The sequence below is a fragment of the Anopheles cruzii genome, chromosome 2 (genome assembly GCF_943734635.1).
Source record: "Anopheles cruzii chromosome 2, idAnoCruzAS_RS32_06, whole genome shotgun sequence".
Taxonomy (NCBI): Eukaryota; Metazoa; Arthropoda; class Insecta; order Diptera; family Culicidae; genus Anopheles; species Anopheles cruzii.
The window spans coordinates 12,186,429-12,210,774 of record NC_069144.1 but is presented as its reverse complement, the minus strand read 5'-3'; the positions used below and the strand labels follow the sequence as shown (position 1 = coordinate 12,210,774).

General features: G+C 50.9%; 1 protein-coding gene across 3 annotated transcripts in view; it reads right to left on the bottom strand.

Moving 5' to 3' along the window:
- Positions 1 to 1,430: 1,430 nt before the first annotated feature.
- Positions 1,431 to 24,346, bottom strand: part of LOC128269296 (uncharacterized) — a 31,566-nt gene continuing 8,650 nt past the window's right edge. The window contains exons 2-7 of one of the 3 annotated variants that reach the window (XM_053006723.1): positions 18,525 to 18,563; positions 3,652 to 3,788; positions 3,330 to 3,579; positions 3,000 to 3,256; positions 2,136 to 2,209; positions 1,431 to 2,061 (exon numbers count right to left, since the gene is read on the bottom strand). In XM_053006723.1, coding sequence (XP_052862683.1) covers positions 1,863 to 2,061; positions 2,136 to 2,209; positions 3,000 to 3,256; positions 3,330 to 3,579; positions 3,652 to 3,788; positions 18,525 to 18,563 — 956 coding nt within the window. In that variant the 3' untranslated portion in view covers positions 1,431 to 1,862. Of the gene's footprint in view, positions 2,062 to 2,135; positions 2,210 to 2,999; positions 3,257 to 3,329; positions 3,580 to 3,651; positions 3,789 to 15,157; positions 15,351 to 18,524; positions 18,564 to 24,346 lie in introns of those variants that run through there. The other 2 variants (XM_053006725.1, XM_053006726.1) reach the window with 2 other exon arrangements.

Here is a 24,346-nt window from a genome sequence, read left to right as displayed (position 1 = left end):
GCCCTTTTGCTACACTATACCACTAGCTAATGCGCGTTGTCTTATGTGTAAAGCGAACAGTGTAATGGCGAATAGGAAGAAAGGTGTTCCAAAGGTTTGTTTCTTCGAGTTCCGATGATCGACTACGGCGGACTACTTTCCAGTGCCGGAATCGCTTCCGTTTCCGTGCCTCTTTTTCGTGTTGCAAACTTGATTTTTTTTTCTAAAACGAGGATGGTTGAACAGATCGCTGGATCAAACACTCCGGTACCGAACCCCGCGAGCGAACTGAGTAAAAGAGCATAGAAATTGATGGCGACCCCGACCGTCGGCACTAGCGATGCGATGAGCTTAGGTCTAAAAAGGTGGCATATTTTAAGCGTATTCTCTTATTCTCATCTGCTCGCACATCCGTGGTGCTCTCGAGGACTCTCGGTGACTCGTTCCCTGGTTCTGCGCTCCTCTGTTGCCTGCGGTTCGGCCATGCAAATCTCTGTGCGCGATCGAGGCGCACTCGCTGCGTTAGGTCTACTCTACTTAGCAGTTATAAATGTGAATTGGATTTTTCAAAAAAATTATCAAACTTTTCTGTACACTCGTGTGTCGTGGCCGCTCTTGGGGCTTTAGCTTCTGGCGTCACGTCACGTTATCAATGTCTAACTTCGTTATTTTATCTAGCGACGCACTTAGACTAACAATAAAATGAATAGATCGAGATCGTGTGCCCTTTTTCTGATCGAGCGCCTTTCAAGCCGGAGTAAGAAATGAATGCGCGTCTTTTGCCCTTAATTTTTGCACTCCCTGGAATTATTGTACACACACCTATTGGCCACGCTGTTTGATCTGCATTCGGGTTTTGGATCGGGTTTCAATCTCGGGTCACCGCGCTGTTTATTTAACGTATTAGGTGGCACTTGCATTGCATCGTCGTCCTAACGCGGGGATTTCTTCGCGGGGCTCGGTTTTAGCGACTTTCGCGGGCGATTTGATAATATTTTGGACCTCAACTCTTTGGACTCTGAAGAATATTCTGAATGCGGGCTGCGTAGCTCAAGCGAATCTTGGTTCGTGCTTGGTCAAATGGTCAAACGGGGAGATCGGGAGGATAAGCACATAATAAGAACTGGAATGGATTTCACACTCCGCGGTCTCCGTGTGCACAATTCTCGTTCAGCGTTTTTATGTAAGCCTTAGAAGCCCTTACGATCGCTTAATAGACGTGCACGGACAGGCGCGGCGCACGGGTTGTAAATATGAACCTATCGACAGTGATTGTACTCCATTTGCTCTCGTTCTCGACCTCGTGAAACCATCTCATTTCAACTCATGTGGCTAATGTTGCGTTTGGCGCATCGGTAATATGAGCTTCCCCTTTTTTTCAATTAAATTTATCTACCTTTTGGGTGTTTTGGGCGATGTCCTGTGTCCTACAGTGATATTGACCTCTCCTGCGATCTCTGTGGCAGTATGTAGTCGTTAGTTCGTTATTTCTATAGCACGCTGTGGCACCCCTGTGGCTTCGTAATAAATAAATAACTAACTTTTCTTGAGGGCCATTTAACCACCACGAGGTTCTGACGCGAAAAGGAATTACTAGCAGATAGATAGAGATAAGTTCATTTGAAAACACATGTCCACCGACCACCCGTCCCGGTCCGGTGTCGTTCGCTATCTAGTTGCGGCCCGCGATCGCTTATGCCTAGTAGGAGAGATTGAGCCCTACGAGAGGCCCTGTAGCTCGGGACACCCGAGTGAGTTGCACAACCGATAGTGTTGTATTGTACCGTTCCACTAGTTTCGGTTCAGGATGTGGTTGAGCAAATCCGACTCCGATGTTTCCATCTTCCTGGCTGGCCCGTTTTTTTTGTTGCTAACAAAAACGCTCAGAACGTTTGAATCGGTCGATATAGTCCAGTGTAACCGCACAGGCGGGCTCGAAGGGCCGGTATTAGGAGGGCGGCCGCCGACAGGTCCTTCAGTAGGTCGGCACACTCGCACAGCAGCAGATACATCTTGTCGCCCCGCGAGGAAACGCTCTTGTGTAGCGTTATTCGTCGCAGACCAGCCGTCTTTGGGAGGTACCTTGTGGGAAAGTCTCGGAATTAGTAAACACTTTGTAAAACGGGCTTGGGTCTAGAAACGGAAGCTTCCCGTACCTATAAATCATTCTGGCACCGGTCCAGTAAAGCCAGTTACGCTCGAACCGTTCACCATCGTCGCCTTCGTACACCTGCGGAGAAAGGGAGCAAAACCGATCGCCAGGTTACCCAGAATCTCCACACATGCCGCAGAAGAAAACCCAATGAATGGAGACCCCTCAACCGTGTCCGCTGGCTGGAACATCTTCTTAATTGCCGTTTTGGTGGGTTAGTGGTATTGTCTGTTCGTTACGCGAAGGTAATTTTTAAGATACGGAACTCGATTACAATTTATCGATTGTAAACAGCGCGAAACGAGAAGCACCGGGCGACGCTTCTCCGTTCCGACGCGGGAACCGGGTGGCCGGTGATCATCTTTATTCATTACTGGTGGCTTCGCCCAAGGGAGAGAAATTAAACATTTCCTCATAGCGTTCATTCTCAGGAAGGGAAGACTCATAAATTAAGGGAAGCGAAATTAATGTTGATTTTCCTTTTAGACGTTTTCGCTCCGCTTCTGCCGCGGTGCCGCCAAATATGGCCGCACGTAATGTAATGGGAGGTAACGCCACACGACACGACACGACCCATTTATCATCCGGCCAAGTGATGAAGGTCTGGTAAGCGGCCATCGTCGTGGGCTGCCAAAGAGCTCCGAATTAATGGTTCGTTGAATGGCTGTGTGTGTCGGAAAAGCGGGATTGATTTCAGGGACGCCCGACCGGACCCAGCCCGAGAGCGAGCGAGCATTGATAATGATTTTTAAAGTAGCTATTCAGTGAGACTAATGACACTTTTTTGCGTTGCAGTTACGCTGTCCAAAGGACTGGCGTGATGACGTACGGTTCTACAGGCCCCGGTGACCCGGTGACCCTAGCCTACCTTGTACACGCTGATGATGTAGCCGGTCGAGGGTGTTTGGCCCCTCTTAACGCTTCCGACTTCGTTGGGCGCCAGGGCCAACGGAGGCCGGCAGATGGACGCTACCTCGCTGTACAGATCGAGCGTGTGGGCCGCCGTGTAGCGCGTGTTCTTGGGCTCGAACTTGGACAGGGAGGCCCCGCGGACACCGGTGTAGAACATGGCCGGATCGGTTTGGGTGGTGTTTATCACATAGTACGCGATGAAAGGAAATTCCGCTGCAAAAAGAGACGAGCGATAAATAGACGGGGGCTCGCGGGGGCCAACAGCCAGTCCCGGCGAGGGGCTTACCCGAACTGCGCTCCATGTTGGCCAGCAGCATCCCGCCGACGGCGTTGTTGCCCTGCTGAACCTCGTTCAGCAGCTCGGAGGCCACGGCACGCTGCTTCATCAGCGGATGGGACAGTGGTGACTCGAGCAGCGGATCGATCGGTTCCAGCGGGCTCATGAGGTGGGCCAAGATGCAGATCTTCGGATCGGACACTTCCAGCACGCTCAGCGGCCCGACCTGGGACGCGTCTGCCGTTTCGGGCGTTGGGAGCTGCTAGAGGGAGAGCGAGAGAGAGACCCCGTTCCACTTATTCTACGTTTAGCGCGCTTCCGGAATACTTACCGGAATGCCGGCCGGCAGAAAGCGGTCCAGGCTGTGCACCGGAATGATGAAGCAGTCCTTGTCGAGCGTGGCCAGCGAGATCGGTTCGCTGCGGGAACTGACGAAGCCCCCGCTGCCGGGCTGTCCCCCGAAGCTGACTGTTGCCCGAAAAATATCAAAACGATGCATCGTTAGCGAGACCGGAGGCACCGGAAATGGACACAAAAACGCAACGCAAACAATACAAGCGCACACACGAACAAACACACACACCGAAAAGTGCACTCATCCTTTTCCCGGTTTTTCGGTTTTAAGGAGAAAATGGGAGTCTCTTCGCTGTCGAAGCCGCCAACGAAGTACGTTGGACAACGAAGCATAAAACAAATGGCACCTTCCGAGGCACACGAAAACGCGTAAACAAAGAGCGGGGAATACCACAACAAAAGCCGGGAAAATAAGCGATTTCAAAAGCCCTTTGAAGCGTCAAGCGTTACAATTTGTGCAAACAGTAGACGTGTATGTGAGGTGTAACGTATTCGGGAATTACCGGTCACCGGAGATCCTGGTGACAGGGGTTGGTTTCGATTTATTGAATTCATCTAGGGGCCGGATCATATCTCTTAACCCCAGGGCGATTTGGTAGTAAGCCAACTTGAATCTTGATTGTGAAAAGGAACCATATCTCTTCGAAAACCGCAACGACAACCGAGAAGTCCACGGTCAAGTTTCCTAATGCTTTTCGAGAGACCCCGAACAGCGCGAACAGAGAAAGAAGACGAATTGAAAGAAACAAACTTTTCCAAAACCCATTCGGCCGCGTCCGGGCTACAAGAATAATATCGCTAAAGCGTTTGGCACTTTTTGGCCCATCTGGCCGTATTGTAGGGGAACTTTGATATTGCTTCGAACGGTTCGGGTCGTTTATCTAAAGTTGGATCTAAAGATAATAAACGAAAAAATAAATGTATTATAAAGTTCGGGCATTGTAGGGCGGACCGGGGCAGCATTTTCATGTCGTCGATTCAGCAGGTTCGTTCAACGGTAGCCGGTAGCGGCACTAACGCTGCACTGCCGGTGCATGACGCGAGAATAGACGTTGGGCTGCCGCCGACTGCTGTTCCCATTATGTCTTCGCGATGCACTCGAAACTTCACCGATACGTTCCACTTTCCGCGGGTCACGAAATAGTTTCGGTACGATATTGTTCTCTAGTCTCCTGTTGAGAGAGAGGACACCAAAGAGGGCAAAACAAAAGTGGCCACCGGCATGGCTCGAAAGGGTGTGCTATAAATGCACACTCGCGGGTAGGGTGCCCTTCTAGGTGCTAGGTTCCTAAACATCCGACTATCGGCAAAGAGAAGAGAGTCGCAATCATTGTCCCACCACCGACCGGCCGAACCGACCCGAAAGTGGTTCAAGTTCACAACGCTGTGGACACTGCTTACGCCCGTGCCGGTTGGTGAAGGTTTAAATTTTTAATGCCGTTGTTAGTGAGCCGGCACGGGTTTGGGCTGGCACGGGTAGCCAGGTCTCGGGTATTTGGGCCGTGATAGTTGTTTGTACATATTGCTTTGCGCAACCCGTTACCGGGAGGAAACTGTTCGTTTGATGTTTGAAAGGTTAAACCGTTTGGTGTGTTTTTATTGTGCTTTCTAAGATGACGTGGAAGCCTTTAATTAGTCCACCCGTTGGCGTGGTGCTGTTTGTAATCACCCGACAGGGCTATGGGCTATGGGCACGTGATAGTATTTAGAAAGTATGATAGTTGCGGAATTGTTGCGAACCTTACGAGCGTGGTCTGAACTTTCCATGGTACAATTATGTAAAGGATGGCCCAACATGGTATCCAAAAAATATGACGAAGCCTACCAGCCACGTGACGCATAATGAGGTTCGGTAATGTATGTCATTAATTTGCCACCGCCATCCGGTTGCTACCCTTTCAAGGTCCCTTACTCTGTGTGGCCTGGTGCCGTGATTATGATAGGCAACATAACTTTTCCGTTGAATAATGTATCCACCCATGGCGACAAAAGCCTGTGCGCGATATGATGATGGTCCCCAATGAAGCGCGAATTCCGGGTTTATTGTCGACCTATGTCAGTGTGTGCAGCTAATTTATGTAAGGCCAGGGTTCGTAGTTTAAGCCTGCGTAGCATTACACTCCCAAGAGGTGCTCTTTTTCATCGGGGTAGTGCTCTGTTCGATTCTATTAACGCAGGTACCGCGGACTGCAACGCAGCCGTTCATAAAATCTCCATAGTTTCGATCAGAGTACTCATAGATGCAGCGAAAATTATGTACTTCCAATGCGAAGGTGAAGCAAATGGAAGCTGGTTGTCGCTAGTCCCCGTCCCCGGAACCAAGAACCAGTTCTACACTAGACTAGAAAATAATAAAATTGAAATATTCAAATATCTTCGAGCATATTTGTATATTTGTAAAATACTCATAGCAGCTAAATATGAGTTGTCTAACCGTCGTATTCGTAGGGTCTCTTCAGCTTGAGCTTGTATTCTCCATACAATGTGATGAAAAATAACTTATTTTTTAAATTTGTAGATATTAACCGATGACACCGATACGCTGCGAACTCGAAACTGGGCTTAAAATACCGAATGTCGAAAGCAGTGAACGGTTATGGTGCGGTTGCCCGGCGAAACACACGAAAACAGGAAGCGTGGTCCAGTGTCGACAGACCAAAGAGACGTTAGTAGGCGCCGCCAAGTTACTTTCATACGCACATTCGACGATTGTTTAGCTGTCACACAGGAAGCCGCGGGCTTGGCATGCAAATTCACCATCGCCATTACAATGCACCGTGGTGTTGCGTGTGTTGTGCCCAGTATTGTGTGTGTGTGTGTGCTCCGCTTGTCTGTCTCTGTGTGTGCGGGTCGATGCATTTGGGTGGTAATCAGGGGAGCGGGGTTGGCTTGCCGGGTTTGTTAGTCTGGTTCGCGCAGCACGCAGTTTGCCATTCGGATTGGTTGGAATCGGTTCAAACCTTGCCTGGCAGTGGGCACTTCGGGCACCCGTCGGTTAGCGGTAATCGGGGGGCCCCATTTCATCATAGACGCGGAGGGCCTACGGTCTATTAGCGGTTGCATGGGTGCATCCATATCGGACAGAGTGACGGGTGGCGTTTGTGGGGGGAAGCCAAAGCCCGAGATGGGCGTGCAGCGAAGCTCTGGAAGAACGAACAAATGAATTCGGGAGTTGTGAAGTTTGTGCCCGACGTCCCGGCTGACAGCGTTTTCCACCCTTATTTACACCACAACTATGTACAGAGTGTAGCCCGTCCCGTGAATGGTTTTTCGGGACCAAACTGGCAACCAACTTGGGCAGGGGTTCAGGGCACTCCAAAAGGGCATCATCGTTTTTCGAGGCACACGTCATCAGGACCATCACCGAGCGAACGCACGTACGGTACACTTACTGCTACCGCCAGCCGGCCGGCCGTAAGTGGTTCGGTGGCACCTCAAAGGTAATCATCACGTGTATGAGACCTCTTCCGCCGGATTTCCGGCCGGACGTGGTTCGTGTGGGCCACACACCCGTTTGCGTGAGGGCCACCTTAGCTTTCAGCCCGAGATTATTGAGCCACAAAACCTAATGCCGCACCGTTTTTAACCGGGGAGAACCTCTTACCGTTATTAGTACGTTGGAAGTCATATTGGTTTTTGCTTAAAGTTACATTTTGTCGCTTTCTCTCTCTGGAATTTTGGTCCGTTTGCAGTGTTAGAAAGAAGGGGGAGCTTAGGCCGGAGGATATGCGCTCTAAAAAGCAAATGGAGTTCTAACTCGATTAGCTTTATTACTGCCATCACTCCACATGCCAGGCAGCAGACATGGTGACGTTCGGCCGGCCCCGACTTTAATGACTCCGCAATTTAAAACACCTGCATTCCTGCACCTGTGAAGGGAATTCGTTTCGTCCGCACATCGTTTACGCTACGCCGCGATTAAATCGTCAAACGCGAACCGATTTCATGACCGATCGTTGTGGCCCTTTGCGAAGGTGTGTCTCGCCTCGTGTGTGATTGTTTAGTACGATTTACGATCCGCGAAAGTTTATTGTTTTATCGTGTGACTGATCGATCCACCGGCACTGGCCCGGAGCTGAATAATAAACCGTGATTAATGGGGCCGTAAGGAAGTGCAGTAAATTTGCGGCAATAGAACTAGTAGATCTTCCTTTCGCTCATCGCTGGCCGTGACACATCGCGGCTCCCACTCGATGGAGGCGCCTGGTAGGTTTCAATTAACTAACGGATGAGTACGGGATGTGTTTGGGGTGACACTTTTTCGCAGGCTACGTGCACGTGCCTTGAGTAGAGAAGCAGCGCGACGGCAGCGCTTAGAAGATCCAGCGTTGCGTTATATGCTCATCGGTTTGCACTAGCTACATTACACTACTACGTACGGCACACAGCTGGGGCCCAATCTGGATTACTTTTCTTTCGCCCGCTCTCTTCGCCAAGGCCAAAACATAGAAGCGAACACACGGTGCCGGGCGGTGCAGTGCGCTAAGGCAGAGGCCAAAATAGGGAAACTATTTTCATCGCAACATTCCTCGGCCCTCTCTCTCTGAGGGGCTCTGTTCTCGGCGGCGGTCTCTGTAGATCCCGGCGCGGTGCAACAAGTGCAGTGCTGCTGCTCCTGCTGCGGGCGGTGGCATGCAATGGCGCTGTGCGTGAGAATGCGTTCGGGTCCGGACGCGCGCGCAAATGGGTCGGAACATAGCTTCACGTAACTGCGCATAACTTTGGTGACTGGGACTTGTGCGTTTTTATGCTCTCCCGGGACGTGCTGTGGGAAGTGTTGAACACAGGGGGGGAGGAGGGGCCGTTAACGAGCCCCTCGGCGGCTAGAGCGGTACGAGGCATGCCAAGACACGGTTCTACGGTTCTATTCGTGCCACACCACACCACATCTCTCTGACGTTAGCGCGGAACTCTTACGGAACTGCGTCGGGGAACGAGGGACAGGACTTTGAAAGGATGAAGGCGTTTCTGCGTGCGCTTGGTAATGGATCCGCTTCCGCTCGAGTTTGCAGATGTCTCGTTACTAGTTGGTGTTCGAAGTGTTCAAGTTCGTGAGCTCCGATTTTCCACTGGAAATTCTACTAATCTACTTGCACCTCGACGCTGACGACTCCCGTGCGACCTGAACTCCGCGTGGAATGTGCGAATAAAAATCGTGCGGTGTTCATCGTTTCCGGCCGGCACGCAAACGACGCAATGGTTGCCAGCTTTCCAGTGTGCCAGCATGCCGGCTCAGGTTCTGGGAGAGAGAGAGACACATGGAGGTCACTCCGTACGGTGGAGAACCAGCGAAACAGAAACCAACGCTCGGTCGTAAATCAATCGCTAACGATCGTAAATATGAGCGCCGTAAAACTCGTACAGAATCCACACGACCGGTAAATGGACAAACAACCTGGTCGTCGTAAAATCCGAATCGCCTTCAAGAGTGAGTTTTAAAATAAAATTCACTTTCCTTTGGTTCACCAAACCGAAATGTCGATCGCGGCACAGATGGGGACAGAAATTAAAACTCACAAATCAGTGACGCATGAATATTGTTTACGCATTACCGCCCGACCCCGCCTGGCCGGCCCGATCTGAACGGTCCTCCAAAGGTTGAGTCGCGGACCGAATCGGCATTTTAAAATGATATCCGACCTGGCACCAAACTCCAACCATGACCATGGAGTAGATATGTCATTGAAACATTCATAAGCGGCCCGGGCCGTGGAAATCGATCGAAAACACCGTCACCGAAGCCGCTGGACCGCGCGCGCGGTTGCCGTGGAATGCCGCACGAAGCGACACTAATTCCCATGGGGAGCCTGGGGAAGGGGGCGGCGATTTCACCAAGGTTCCGTTGGCAAATGGGGCCGGAAAAGACCAAACTAAGTCCGGGTGACGTACACGATGATGTCGGTGCCGCCCACCGGTTGTTGTTCCGATAATTAAACAGTCGTTGAATCACCGAAGGATACACGTCCGTTTTGGGCGCGGGGGGTGGATAATCCGGGTGGCCGGAGAATTGTCATCGCTGGGGTCCCTGCCAACAACGCGTGGGCCTCGATATGTGATCACCACCGTGGAGCATTGTGTTTGGATAATGTAGAAACAAATTGAGTTAGCTGTTTCTTCGGCCCCGGTTGGGTAAATGTTTTGGTCACCCCCCGGGTACAGCCATGGACAATGTTGATTTTGTTGACCAAATTTGTGTCAAGTGACCACCACGCACCACAATATCCGGTCCTGTCCTGCCGGTGTCGGTCGGCTTAGTTTAGTCTGGTGGGCGTAGTGCCATGACGGTGACGTGCTCGTGTTTTCACACTCCATGACACGCTCCGTCGACGGACGCGTCCATGGCGACAGGTGCCACGACAGGTTTTGGACGACCCGCGCTGTGAAGCGATTCGATCTGACAGCTTCGTCCGGCTCAACACCGATTAGTGTGTTGTGGTAACTGTGGCACCATTTTGTCTTTGAGGATTTTTAGCATCAAAAGAGCACCACATTCACATTTAATGTAAGCTGGACCCGTCACTGGAGTACAGTACCGCGTTTTGGTACCGGAAAGGTTGAAATGGAAACGAAACTGCTGACAAATGATGACACAATTTTAGCTACGGTTCTTTACTGATCCTAGGTTCTGGCCAACCGGGAGTCCACTATCTGCGTGCCTCCCTGCCTGCATGACAGATTAATCGGAAAACCGTTAGGGAAAGTGTCCGGTATTAAGGTGCCGGTGGCAACACCACACCATCATTCCTCTACGACTCGAGGGAAACGGTCGTGTCACGCAGAGATTTATGGAGACAGCTGATGGGGGGCAGCTGACACAGAGTGGGCCGCGATAGCCACCCCATCGGCGCTTCTTCGACCCAACTCCGAGCTCCCCGGCGAGCTCCATAAAGTGATTAGGAGGGTAAATTTGTTGACCGGCCAGTGGTGGTTGGTGGCGTTAACAATGTGTAAGACATATCGTTCGCCTTTTTGATGTACACCGACTATTTCTGGCCCCATATAACAACCGAGCCGAGGTTCCCCGGTGAAGCGATATGATGTTTCTATTGGACTAGCCAAAGGTTAACGATGTATAGTTGTCGACACAATCAAAACAACGATTCGTTAATCCACGGACCGGAGTTCCGGGGACTCCCAGGGGGCATCATCCAGCTAACGAGCTTCCGTGCCGGAACCGGCTTCGTCTAATGGCTTCATTTATTAGGAAAAATCTAAACATTCATGGTTGAATCTAGTAGGCGGATCTCGCAGTGGAAAAAGCGCAAACAGAGCCATCTTGAAGCAAGGCGAACCGCTTCGGTATTCAAATGCACCGAGATTGGGAGTTTCGTGGTTCGTTGATAGAGATTTGAAAAGCCTCAGCCCCACAAAAGCAAAGTGCTACCACCGACAACATCTGCCGCAAATACCGGCCCCAGATATAGTTTTCTTCTTGTGTATTGAGTCTGGCTTTTTCCGATCAAGGTTCACCGGCGCATCGTTTCCATGCCACCCGCTTGACAGCTGTCGATGCTCGATGTGCCGGCCGCGTCCTCGTATCGCTGTCGATGACAGGTAGACGAGTGGTGGCCGCCGCCCGCCCGCCTGCGTGCAAATATTGTTGGAGAAAATATTGTCATTTTGTAAAGTGACACATATCGCCGGTCTATTGTTTTTTTCCGGCTCCCGCCAATTGACAACTGATACACCGGCGCAGCGAGCAGAAGGAGCACTCTGCGTGGTGTCCTGGGCCTGCTGTGCGCGTTAAATTTTGTTTATTTTTAGCTTCCAAGTCTTTGTGAAACAACAATGAAGACAATAATAAACTTATTTCGAGTGGTGCCATCTTGTGTACCGTTTCCCTCTTATTTATTGTCTTTGACTTTTTGCTTCTGTTTCCGTTCCGTTCCGCGCAGGGGGCAGATGGTTGCGTATGCGAGTGGAAACGGCAGGCAGGAGCTAGTTTGAGCGACCAAAAACCCGACGACACACCGGCAGTCGCAAAAGGAACCAAATAACATTCCAGCCGTGCCAAGGCAGCGTGTAGAGAGTGTGAATGATAAACGGGTTTTCGACGGGCTGGTCGGCCCGCCTCCCGGAACACACTTCCTTCGCCTCGCCGGTACTCGCGCAAAAGCAGCGAAGAAGTTGCAAACAATGCGAGCTGCGAACGCTAATAATGGCCGCCGAACGAAGTCGGAGCCGTTGTTGTTTGCGTTTAATAATCATTCCCGCAAATAAAACAACAGCACACCGGGCGGGGAGAGGCACCGGAGTGTTGCGCGAGTGTCAGGATTGTGTGGCGCGTTTCTTTTGCGAGCCCTTTTTTCCGGTTGGCTGGAAACTGTTATTGTCGAATGACAACATAAACTCGCTCCCCTTTTGGGACCGTCTTTTGGAAGATTTCTCCGACGGCAGAAACGTTGTTTTGCCTGTGAGCAGATTTACCACCTTTTTTGGTTGGGTCCTTCCGCGCCAGGGATGTACACCTCCGGATAAGTTTTTGTCAACTACAGGGGAAGAAGCGCCGTTTAAGCGCCGAACGTTCGGATGTCATTTACAGAACCGGGATTTGGGGATGGACATTTGGCCCTACCGAAAAGGCTTTCCGCGGGTGGGCTACCTTAACCACATTACACACTCCGCCTCGGTGCGGTGCTAAGGGGCGCAAGCTGCCGTTCGCAACACCCGTCGCTGGGATACCGCAGAATGTGTGCTACCAGCTGGTGGCTGGTTTTTCAAAGGATGGCAAGATCCTTTAGCTTCGGTGCCCCACATGGCCGTGTGGCCGTGTGGCCGAAGCGGACGCGTTCACCGGCGAGCTATGCTCTAGACGTTTTTCCTTCTTGGCTCGTACGAACAAACAACATCTACAATTTGAACACAATCGTCCGCGTCAGACGGAAAAGATTTAAAACAAGCGTTGTAATGCGTTTGGTCCGTTGCTCGGATTTAATTCAATCATTAGACGTTAGAGGTGGTTCCTTTGCATTGCCCCTAAAAATAAGCGGGACGACTGTCGGGGAATACGCGAGCCGAATGGCGAGCGCGTGCTAATAACTTTCAAATTATTTCCGGCACCTACATTGGCACAAAATTAACCTTTAATGCCAACCGCCGGTGGTCGTGACCACCCGTTTTATATTTACGCATTAATTCTTTTGTGTCGTGTGTCGGCCGCCAAAAATTTGACATACTTTTTGTCACTCAAACGAAGGTACCAGGGCTCGGTTTGGTCCCTTGTTAACCCAGAAAGCGAAAGGCGGCGTTTGTTTGGGGGCGCAATTCATTCGCAACGACATGGTGGCGAACATGAATGGAATGGTGTGTCATCCAGTGAGATCCAGACACAAGCCAGGAAATGTGATCTCGCGCACACGGACCGCCGGCAAACATACTTCATCCACATGGAACAACCACCAGCCCCGGAACGGAACGGTACGCAAGAAGGCCCACGGGACGTCGATCAATGTTCACGGAAACCGTTACATGCTGATCGACATCCGCCGACATGCCGCTGCTGCTGCTGCTGCTGGTTGGTGCCTGTGTCGGCGGGTTATGTTTTTAACCAACCGTTTCCGACCACCAAAGGCAGAACAGGCATCCGGTCCGGTGCAAACAGATGTTCCATTTCAACGGTGGAAGCCGACTGAATTCTGGTTCTGTTTTCTTGGCAGCTGGTTGGCATATTGGCTCATGTAAAAAATCTGTTTGTTGGTTGTGAAAAAAACCTATTTTTCACAGGAAATCAATTTTAATCAACCTTACATGTGGCAACCCTGCGCAATCATAAACCGAACACCCTGCAGAACCCTGCACCGTAACGCGAACTGATCAAAGCAGTCTCTGAATGGAAAACGAGATGTGTGCAGTTCGTCGAAGGATACCTCAGCTCGTTGTGACACCTTGCGGTGACATACAAGACCCCAAAAGTAGAAAAAGGAGATATTACTGTGACGAAAAACAAACGGAAAACAGTTTTGTTTGATTATCGTTTTGTGGGCTTCCAAAAGGGCCGAACTGTCGTCGTTTCCGTAATTATGTGCGTCAAAGTAGACCGGATTGGAAAAGGACATTTTCGTGATCGATAATACATTTCATTTTCATCACTCATTTTTGTCGCATTTAGACAGAGTTTGGCGGACTAAATGGTCGATGTACTAAAGATTCCCGATTCAGTTCCAAATTTGTTATAACGCATTACAGATGTGTGGCCTTGCCAAGACGAAACACAACTCCCTTTTGTGGTTTATGTAATTCTGCCCCATTCTAGAAATTCTTGATGGACGCATCGCGAGCGTATCGAGCAACATCAAACCGCCGAGACTTTTACCTTGATCCAATACCTATTTCATCTTTTTCATTTACTTTTTTCAGTGAAACTGCGATCGATTGATTACTTAGCAGCGGGTTTTCTTTTCGAGCTTCACTCTTTACCGAGAGCCTGACGGAGTTTGCAGAGTTTGCCGCGGGTCCCCGTAGCGAATCTCGGATCTTCGTCCAAGCGCTACGCCATTACCAAACGCACGAAGCAAAGAGAAGGAAAAGGGTGCGAAAATTGGTGCGAAAAAATGAGAAAATTAAATGTCGATTGAAGTCGCGTGTGATATCCAAAATTTATGTGGGGAATGTGCACAGGGAGAGAGAGAGAGAGAGAGAGAGAGATGCTGAAGTGAAACCTCCTAAAAACGAAATACGCAAAAACGGAGCAAACCAAACAGAAGAGAGCAAAAAAAAATGGAAAACCGACCAATTTTCACGCGAGAACGCGCTTTGGCGAGTGGTTTTTTTCTACTTTGCGTGGCCGTTTTCGCTTTGCTTTTGGGGGTTTCATTTTGACAAAATGCCAGAGAGAGCGCACAAAATTACATTTATTTTTAAAAGTCACATGTGGGTTGTGGACCGTTGGATGTTGGAAAACAGGACATGACGGCTACGGGGCGGGGTGAGGGTCACGGTTAGGAACTGGTGGTGGTGGTGCGAAAAACCAATCGGGGTGACAAATCGGCGCGCGCGGCGGGCGGTGGATTCGAGTTTCGATTTTCATCGCGTGTGTGGTGTGTGGTCACACAGTCTAGTCGGTTGGCCGGGGGTCCCCGACCACGTTGCCACATATTTTCTCCACCGTGGTGGCCCGGTGGTCCCCAGGCCGATCGATCGATCGATCCAAGCGGCTCGATCGCACCGGGTTGGGCGCGGTTGGTTAATTCGGGTTCGGGTTCTAATTCGGGTGCCGGGCCCCGGTCTTTGCCAAATAATTCGACATGAATTACATTCCATGAATGAAGGAGTTCTGTTTTTGGGACACGCCGTTATTAGAAAATGGCGAACGGTACGCGACGAAAATCGGTTCGCGATCGCTGACCACCACCGCGCGCCCCAGCATCTTTCGATTGGCCGGTGAAGGATTCGTTCGGGAGGGACACTAGTGGGGTTAGTGGGGTTTTTGGCAAGAACTGGGATGAGAGTTAGTCCGGTTTGTTTCTGTGGGTTCAATTAACAACCTTCATTGTCCTGCTTAAGGTGGGCCGGCGAAAATAGGATGTGCGTTCGGAAGTGATACTCGTCGGAACCGGCCCCGCCGTAGCTGTCGCGGGTTTTGCGCTGATGCCGTCCGGCGGCGACCTTGCTTTTCGCTCCGCCACCTCCAGCTCGACCGCCTCCCTCGCGCATATTCTTCCGAAACATTAAATTCATCTTGATGCAAGTTGCAAGCTTCTGGTTCCCCTCTGTTGGTTACAATCCTGATCCCGGTTTTTCTAGTTTCACCCTTGATCACACTCATTCACACTTCACCGAAAAGAGAATCACAAGAAAATCACACCGAAAACATATCAGCGCGATCGACGCGCGATCGACCGACGTCACAGTCTGCCACCTGCAGTGTAGGCCACGCAGAAGGTCGCGCCGCGCGGTTCTAGTAATTGCCGAGTATCGAGCCGATCGCGTGGACGATCTTACGCGAACGCGAACGCAATCTCAACTGACCGTAGCCCTCGGACTCGGCTCTGCTGGTGGCCACCGAACACTGGTGGTGAGCCGAACCAACTTCTCGTTGCTGCGCTAACCCGGGAAGCAGGTGAAAGAGTGTACGACTGACGTCCACAGGAACGCAGGACACTTGTAGCTTCTCTCTTCATAATTCTCCTCTAGTCTGTGGAAGGCCACGAAGTGTGCGGCACAGTAGAGTGATGAATGACGAGTGGCTTTGTTAATGACCATCATTTGCCGGCTAGCAGAAGTTGAGCGAAATGGTCGCTTGCAGAAGCAAACAGAAATGGGTGGTTATCTGCCAGTTACTTCCTTCCGAAAACAGATCTACAATATTAGGATCCGTTTCTGTTTATGCTTTGCGGTTGCTTTTTCAACAGTAATGAATTATTATCATTTTTGCTTAATGTTTTTGCTTCACCGAAATTTTAACCACGCGGCCGTGGCCCACTGTGCACGTGACCCTCGTCGGTGAGATGTAAATAAAACGTAAAGTGTTTAAAATACACCAAACTCTCGCACCGGGCCACCAGACCTCGAGAGAGAGAGAGAGCACATGGTCGATCCAGCTCAGTTTACGGACCGATCGGTCAACCAGAACCTCCGCAGGCGCCACCGTCGCCGCCGCCACTGCCACGCCAATGACGTCGACGACGTCACTCGTAGGCGGAAAATGTGACATTTGTGGTGACAGACTGGGGCGCGACCTTTCTGTGGGGAACACGATCCGCGCTCTATTGGCGGTGCACGATCATGTTATCATGTTTCAAATCAGACCGAAGGTCAGTTCGGCCCCAGTGACTGTAAATATAAAAAGGACTGGCCATGTTTAGAACGGTGCGGAAGAGACCAACCAAATTAGAGTTCTGTTGGCTATAAATAAATAGAAATGGCTTCTCAAGACCGGCACAGGAAGAGAGCGAGAGTTTTGAGCCAGGCCACGTTGGAATTCATACCGAATCGAAGTTCATAATCAGCCCACGAAGATGGGCAACACGCCATCGGCAGCCGGTCACGGTTTCGTGTCCAAGGCAAGTTTAATCCGCATCGATCGCTCCGAAATGCGAAATTGGAACACAAACTTTAATTAAAGCACGTTTCCAATTGTGCCAATGTTTCCGTGGCGCAGTTTTTTTTCTCACAGAGCTGCTCGAGCGATTCCGCCACAACCACAAATTACTGTTACCGAAACGGCGAGCGAACGAGCGCGCGGTCGATCCCCCGTCGTCGTACATGACGTGTATTGCGGACATAATTATTTGCCGGACGCTCGATGTGTCCCGGGACCGGTTTAATGTACCGACTTGTGCCAGCTGCTATGGGGCCGCAGTAAGCGTGTCGGGTATATGTTGCCTCTTTTGCGGGCCGGAGAAACAAGAATAAAATATGGCAGGAAGAATGCCACTCCAGGAGTGTGCCCTCCACCGGGCCGAGTTTGCGAAAGGGACTCGGTGCCTGGCTTTGGCATCGGTCGCTATAAAAAAAGGAGCGTCCTGATTGGAGTGGTTCCAAGTATTACAAGTGGACACGTGTACACGCTCATTCTCGTCCTGCTGCTGCTGCTGCTACATTCAACAACTCGTTTGCCAGATGGCAGTGTCAGGGCTATTGGGTTTCATGGATTCAACACAAAAAAAAGGTCCACAGGACGCTGTCAGACTATCAACATCCAGCGGTGATGATCTGCTGTCTGTTGCTGCCATGTGCCCACAAATCCACAAAGTGCGGCCAATCGGGCACTAATCCTTTACCGTGTGGTGTGTGGCTTGGTCGCCCACTTTCCCATTCAAATAAGCTCCTCGTAGTGTATCTCAATGAGCGGGATTTGAAATTCACGACGATCGAAAGAACTCCGGAGCGAGTCCGAAGAAGGTGTAAATAAGTGAACGGAGAAAAACTCAACACGGACCGGTTTCATCCTTCGATTCTCATTATCGGACATGCCGGGCGCTGATAATGATGGTCCGGTTCAACGGGGTTCGCACCATCAGTGTGGTTCCGTCCCGACCCGACGATGGGATCAAGGCTGTTAAGTTGATGAAGCCCACGGACCCGCGTCAACGTCGGATTCTTGTCGATGCCAATTAGTATTCACCAGTCGTTTGTGCTCTGTTTGTGACTGTGTGTGTGTGGTGAACAATTTGACCACAAACGAGATTGCGGTACGCAACGCTCAGCGAGGACGAGAGAAAATCGGTTCAAGAATTGAACATTCGAACGAGATGAACAAAACTAATCCGACCGTCCCGACCCGCGTGTTCCAACTACTCGATAGAAGGTAGAAACTCTGCAGCAGACTGATTTCCCGAATCATGATGTCTTCGTGCGATTACTTGTTGCCGGGTTTAAAGAAATCATTTTGTGTGAATAAGTTCTCTCATTCGGTGGCTTAGGGCTGCTTGGATGTTGCTCGCGGATCTGGTCGCTATGGTTCCAATGCAAACTACGGTTGGCCTAACCATACTTTTGACAGACGAAAGTAGATGCTTTCGTTACTTGAACGGCTGCTTTTTTAGCTTGAATATTTAAAATTCGGGTCAAATCAAAAGCCTAATGACTTTTTAATACCAATTTCTAAATTTATCCCATCACAAACAGTACGCGTCTCGCGGCATCGCGCCATTATTGTCCGCCAAGGCGGCTCAGTCAGTCGGAAGGAGCCCCCGTGTGAAACCCGTCGGCTCACTCGGTGACATTTCGTGCATCATTGCACTGACGTACTAAAAAAGGGTGGCCTTTCACCACCAGAAAGAAAGGCCTTCGCCGGTGCGCAGATACGCAATCCGAACACAGAGACGGGGAGAGCCAACAACTAAACTAAACTACGGGGCACAACTACGAAGGGACGGAAGGGCTGGTGGCCATCCCGTCTGCCGGTACCTGTTTTCTTGATGTCACTGACGATAATAAAACGCTTTCCTAATTATTTTTAATTATAATTTATGCCGAGCGCGCCCGCGTCATCGGAGAGATTTGTTTGACGCCACAACGCGTGTGCCACCAGGCCATGGTGTTTTCGAGGTATTTAATAATGTGTTGTTTTTAGTACAAATTGACCAACCCCGGCCGGGTCAGATAGGGCCAGGGGCCAGGTTTTTTTGGGTGACAGTTTCATGTCGACGACGACGACGACGATGACGTTAGAGCCACATCAGGGGGTCATTGTTCCACGAATGGTAGAGGCCACCGTAAGGGTTGGCGTGTTTCGTTTAATCAATTTGGGCCGACGACAACGACAAAGGAAACGGAATTTGACGAGTAAAATTGATATTGACGGGTTCATTGCAGTGTGCGCCGCGTGTTGTCACAATCCCGTGCGCGGAATATCCGGATCCGGAAGTTGCGGAAAAAACGGTATGCGGCAGAGAGAGAGAGAGAGAGAGATAGAGAGGGAGAAAAAGAGAAATATAGAATGATTAATTTATTGCATTTTTATCGCGTATGAAAACGGGCGACCGGTGGCGACATTTATCGATGAAAGAAAACAACGAACGACATTCGCTACGACAACGACTCTACGACATACGATACGACGGTGTGTTGGAACTCTACGGTTAACGTCAAGAATCCGTTTAATACTACCATAAACAGAGAGCGAGAGAGAGAGGGGAAGGGACAGTAGAAAAGTCACTAACAGAAATCAAATTGATCTAAATTGATAGGCATTCCAATCTAGTTTGAATGGGGGATCCGCTAGGGAGCAGGTTACGAGTCTAGAGTGGTGGGTCTACAAAAAGTACTTGGGTTCGGGCTCATGCAGCTTCTTGGTTTTGTGAAGAGTTTTCTCGACTCCGAATGCACCACATTACACATTCAAACAGACACACTACTTACACTCTATGGGGCGCGAGGGCGAAACAATAACAATCTAATGACCAAATGCGTTGCTCTCGCTACAGTTCAGCCGCTGCAGTGCCCCGGCACGGCCAACGAACGGTTCGTTTTACGGTCATTTCCCTCGAGTACGATCTTGAACTTACAAATTGTTTCACACTGGCACTGGCCCCGACGGCACCTTGCGGCACCCGTTCTGTACTCGTTCTGAATAATGACTAACAAGAGCCCGAGGCGTGCCAAGTTTTCGGCTGAGACGGCTGAGAAAGTCAACAGTAACCCCCGGCTTATTGGCCATTGCATGGCATGTGAACAGGAACAAGATTGTTCCGCATTGTTTTCGCGAGCGAACGATTATAATGTACTTGTTTTGTGTATGGGTTGCAGGTCAGGTCTTTATTTGTGAGACTCCACGTATACACGGATTGCGTATAGAATTGTGCATGAAGAAAGGTTTTTGCGATGGGATGATAGACACCAGGCGCCTCCATCACGAGCGGCACTAGGCGCCTCCATCGCACTGGAATCGCACGCTACGTTACCAAATCCCCGTAAGTGGTACTCCGACTCCGACGTGTATCGGAAACGCGAAGTATTGTATGTAAACCAATCCATTACACCAATCCCATTATCATCTGCGCTTTCGACAGCCCACTCGACGTGGGACGGTTCTCGTCTCGATTGACGCGCCGAAAAGTTCTTGTCACTCCACCGGGGAGAGGCATAAGAAGTATCGTCGATGAAGCAGCATTAATTGATTCCTCCGTAAACACTCCATTTATCAAAGGTTTTTCTTGTGGCCCCCGCGCTTTGTCCAAGACGCGACCCACCACGGGCGCCCCGGTCGGGAGTAATTGCTTTTCTAATTTTTCATTCGCCCACCGAGCGCGCGTGGGCCACCGATCTGCGACGGCGTTCCGAGGCCCCGCCGCCCCGGGGGACAAATTTTGTTAAAACCCATCAGAGAGGGTGGTGTCCCGAAATTGGTTAAAGCATTTTTATCACCTCCCCGTCCACCGGGGGGTGCCGATCCAGCAGCTGGCTGCCAGATGGAGAAATATCATTAAAACGGCTATTTTATGAGTGGCCATAAATTGCTGACGGTCGTGCTGCTGCCGAGATGCTTTTGTGTGGGGATCTTTCGGTTCTTGGCATCGGCAAACGGTGGACCCCAGATCCGGCCCTTCACTCTCCGGACCGGGCAGGGTAAGGGCAAAATAAAAATCAAAATCCATTCACCCGGCGCTGTAAAGTGAAGTTTCTTAAACCAACGTGGGAGATACTTTCGGCCTGAGGCCGAACGCACGCAAGCCTTAGAAGAATATCGCTACCCGTGTGGGTGGGTGGCCTGAGTGTCCCGGGCAGGGAGTGACACTAATGAAACGGAGCTGATATAAATATTCGATTAAGGATCCGATGAATCCGTTCGCTGGTGCCTCATAAGCTACGACATCGAAGTGCATCGGAAGAGCATAAAAAGAACCGACCAGCGGACGCGCCATCGATCCAACATCCACGCGTCCACGCGATCGTAATCGAGTCCACGTGGTGGCGGTGGGCGCTGTTAATGCTTCTGATAATTCCGGGCAAACTCCGCGAGTGACTTCATTCGCCCAACATCACGCCCGCGGTGATATGAATAATTCACCGCACTCTCTGCACGTTCGGCCAACGGTCGGCCGCGGAGAGAGTGGATATAAAATCTTGCTCCACCGCTACTTGCGCGCAAAAATGGCCACCGGCGTCTCAGGTCCACCTTCGGCGTGCCTGTAAAATTTATTTCGCGAAAGATAAAAATGAAACGACCGTGCTCTCGGGGGCCCGTGGAAAAGGGTTATTGCTCCGCTGTTTGCCGGGCCACGGTTTTATTGGCAAACTTTTCTTCTCAAGATGGTCGAATCGATCCGAGGGGGAAATGTTTTTTAATTTTTAATTTGTATGTTGTATGTACGAAAAATGCTCACTCCGGGACCTCGGGCTGGAGTGAAAGCTCTGAATGATGAGAGGGACAATCCTAAACCGGTAGTGCGGTGGGTCCCTGCATAAAACATGGTAATAGAATCGGCACCGGGGCCTCGGCTCGCTATCGACCGGAAACGACGCTCGGCCACAACACGCTTTCAGACCGCTCGATCAGACCGACCAATCCGGCTATCATCGATGCCGTGACTACTGATCACCATTCGTGACCACCGTCCTCTGTGTTGTCATTCCGTAGACAGATAAATAAAAAATCCCTCCCCCTCGATAGCAGCGCACCGTGTGCGGGTTCTATAAACGCACACTCTCCTTCGTGGCAGAAAAACAGCTGACTGACAATAAACAATCGAGCGGTTCCCGGGACAAGAGTAGAGAGAGCGAGAGAGAGAGAGAGAGAGTGTGTGTGCCGTGCCGGTGTTTCACTCTCCTCCTTTGTCCAATCGTCCTAATCGTTGTGCCAACCCACCGTGTCAGGTTCAGGAGAACCGGATCCGGTTTCGCACACACCGGTCGTGCCCTGGTGGGGTGCTGCGGACTTCGCTTCCTTCGAGCCTAAAATATCCGCAATGCGTCAGCCGATGCGAGCCCCGGTTGAAACGGACCACGAGTCGAGCCCACGCCGGGCCCCGGTACGGCACCGTCACTGGCTGGCTGGCCCGGTCCCGGTCCGGTGCTGCTGTGCCGGTGAATGAGTCCGATGCGACGAGAGCCTGGCGCGTGTGAGAGCAATGGCACACTTTTTCACGATGTAGGTGGACGTGGCGTCCGTGTGGCTGTGGCTGTGTGTGTGCCGGCCGAAAGTGACCGAGAACGGGAGAGCACGAAGGCACGCCAGAGCGCGCTACCGTGCCGTGTTCGGTTCACTTGAAGCCGGAAGTCGCAAAAGGATCCGGAAGGGCTTTCGATACGCGAGACACAAAAGAAGCGCACGAGCCAAAGCGGAATAAATTTGATTATAAATATGCTTGGCCATCGAAAGATTGGGCCAAAACCAGCCAAACCAGATGGAGGGCCCGTGTTGAAGACACCTCTCGGCGAACGATCGGGCCATCTTTGATCTCATCTTGTGGTCGGCCGGCCGGCGGCTTTCTTGTGATGGTTCGAGCGCACGCCGTGTTTGACGGATAAACGCTCGTTCACGAGCCGGATTTCCGACACTTTCCGCGCGGATGAGATGGCGCAAAATGCCGGTTGGTTACCGGAACACCGCAGAGCACCAGGAGCGCTCCTACCGAAAGGCGCGACTCGTGTGCGTGAAGAAGATTAATTTCCTTGCCGTGCGGGCCGCAACAGGAAAAACAGGCATTTCCCTCCGAACCGTAATCCGATTCCGGTGCACGAGCCGCCGACGATGACGTCGAGCAGAACGGAACGCATGGGAACGCTGATGTTGGCACGTTTGCCGGCTGGAAATGAGACGGCTGTGTGTTGTTGCTGTAGCTCGGCCGCAAATCGGGATAATTTACTTACTGGAAAGTTGTTACTCACAAGTTTGTTTAACAAATCTGGAAATTGTTTTCACGGCGTGTGCCGAAAATGCACCACTTTTTGGCAGAGGCTACTTTGGTCTCCTATTCCGACACTTCTGTCTTGTGGGCCGTGCTTTATGTGCTGCTTCGAAATCAAAGGCTACTTGATGCGCGCAGCCAAACGTCACATTTTATGTGTGTCATATCGAACTTCATAAAACTTTTCGAATCACTTTTTTTACGACGATGCTGAGTAAATAAACTCCAAATAAATGTCCAATCGAAAAGCGCGTTTTGTTCCAGAAGCTGTTCTAGAACAACTTTTTCGCTGTTTTTTCTCGGTTCGAATGCTGCTTTGTCATTCGCCCGGGTCATTTTGGTGTCATTAACGACCGTTCTGCCACGCTTCTCCCTGTGGGTTTCCCGATTGTTCGTTTCCGGTTTTATCGCCATAATTTAGATGGAAGACTTCCGCTGTAAGAGATGGCCCCTTTGGTTGACCTTCGGAAGCTCCCCCGTCTAATTAGGAAAGCGTGCTCCGGCCGTCCAGATGGACGGGAAGTGTCAAGGGAAATGAACCGTACATTAGCTCATTCGTGGCTCTCTGGGGGGAAGTAACCGCACGCGACGGAGGATGCTGCACACGGAGCGGATCTAAGGGGACTTAAAATAGAACGTTTTGCGCCGCCAGAACGGATCTGGTCTCGGGTGGGTCTCGGTAAAACCGGAACGGTTCCGCATCCCCGCATGAGCGGAAGTGTTAATTCTGGGACCGGCGCCGGCTCCTTATCGGAGATTCCCTTCGTCTGCCGGCTGACATCGGTAATCTTCAATGAATTCCGTTCGCTTTGCTAATGAGCTTTAAAGACCGACCGATACGGCTCGCTTAATGCTACTTCAGCGCGGTTTGCTGGCTAATCGCGCGCACAATAAATTGCGGTCTCCGGTCTCGCAAAAAACTCACGACGTTACCCACAAAAACTTGAAGCTTTCGATGCCCGGGGCATTTTAATCAGCTCGGAAAGCCTCGGTCCACCGTTAATCTTTTGAGAGGTTGTCCGTGTGTGCCGTATCGCTTCTTGGCATGACTTCTGCTCACCGACAGCCACACAAAACAGGGAGACCGGTGTGTGGCTGATGTCTTTATGAAAGTCTATAATTCAACTCCATTCGCAACATTTATCAACCAGCCAACCCGGAGATGCCGCTGGCCCCGAATCGTCGGACGATTACGGCGCCAGCTTAACCTTCAACCGCACGGAAAAGGAGTTATCACAAAACTGAAGAAATATTGTATCATGTGGGGGCGGTGGTACTTTACGGCCTCGGTAAACCGGCGGAGTGGGCCTCCATCGGAATAATTTTCGATTTTGGCAAACGCCACCAGCAAACCAAGCGGTTGGCGCCGCTATTGTGTTG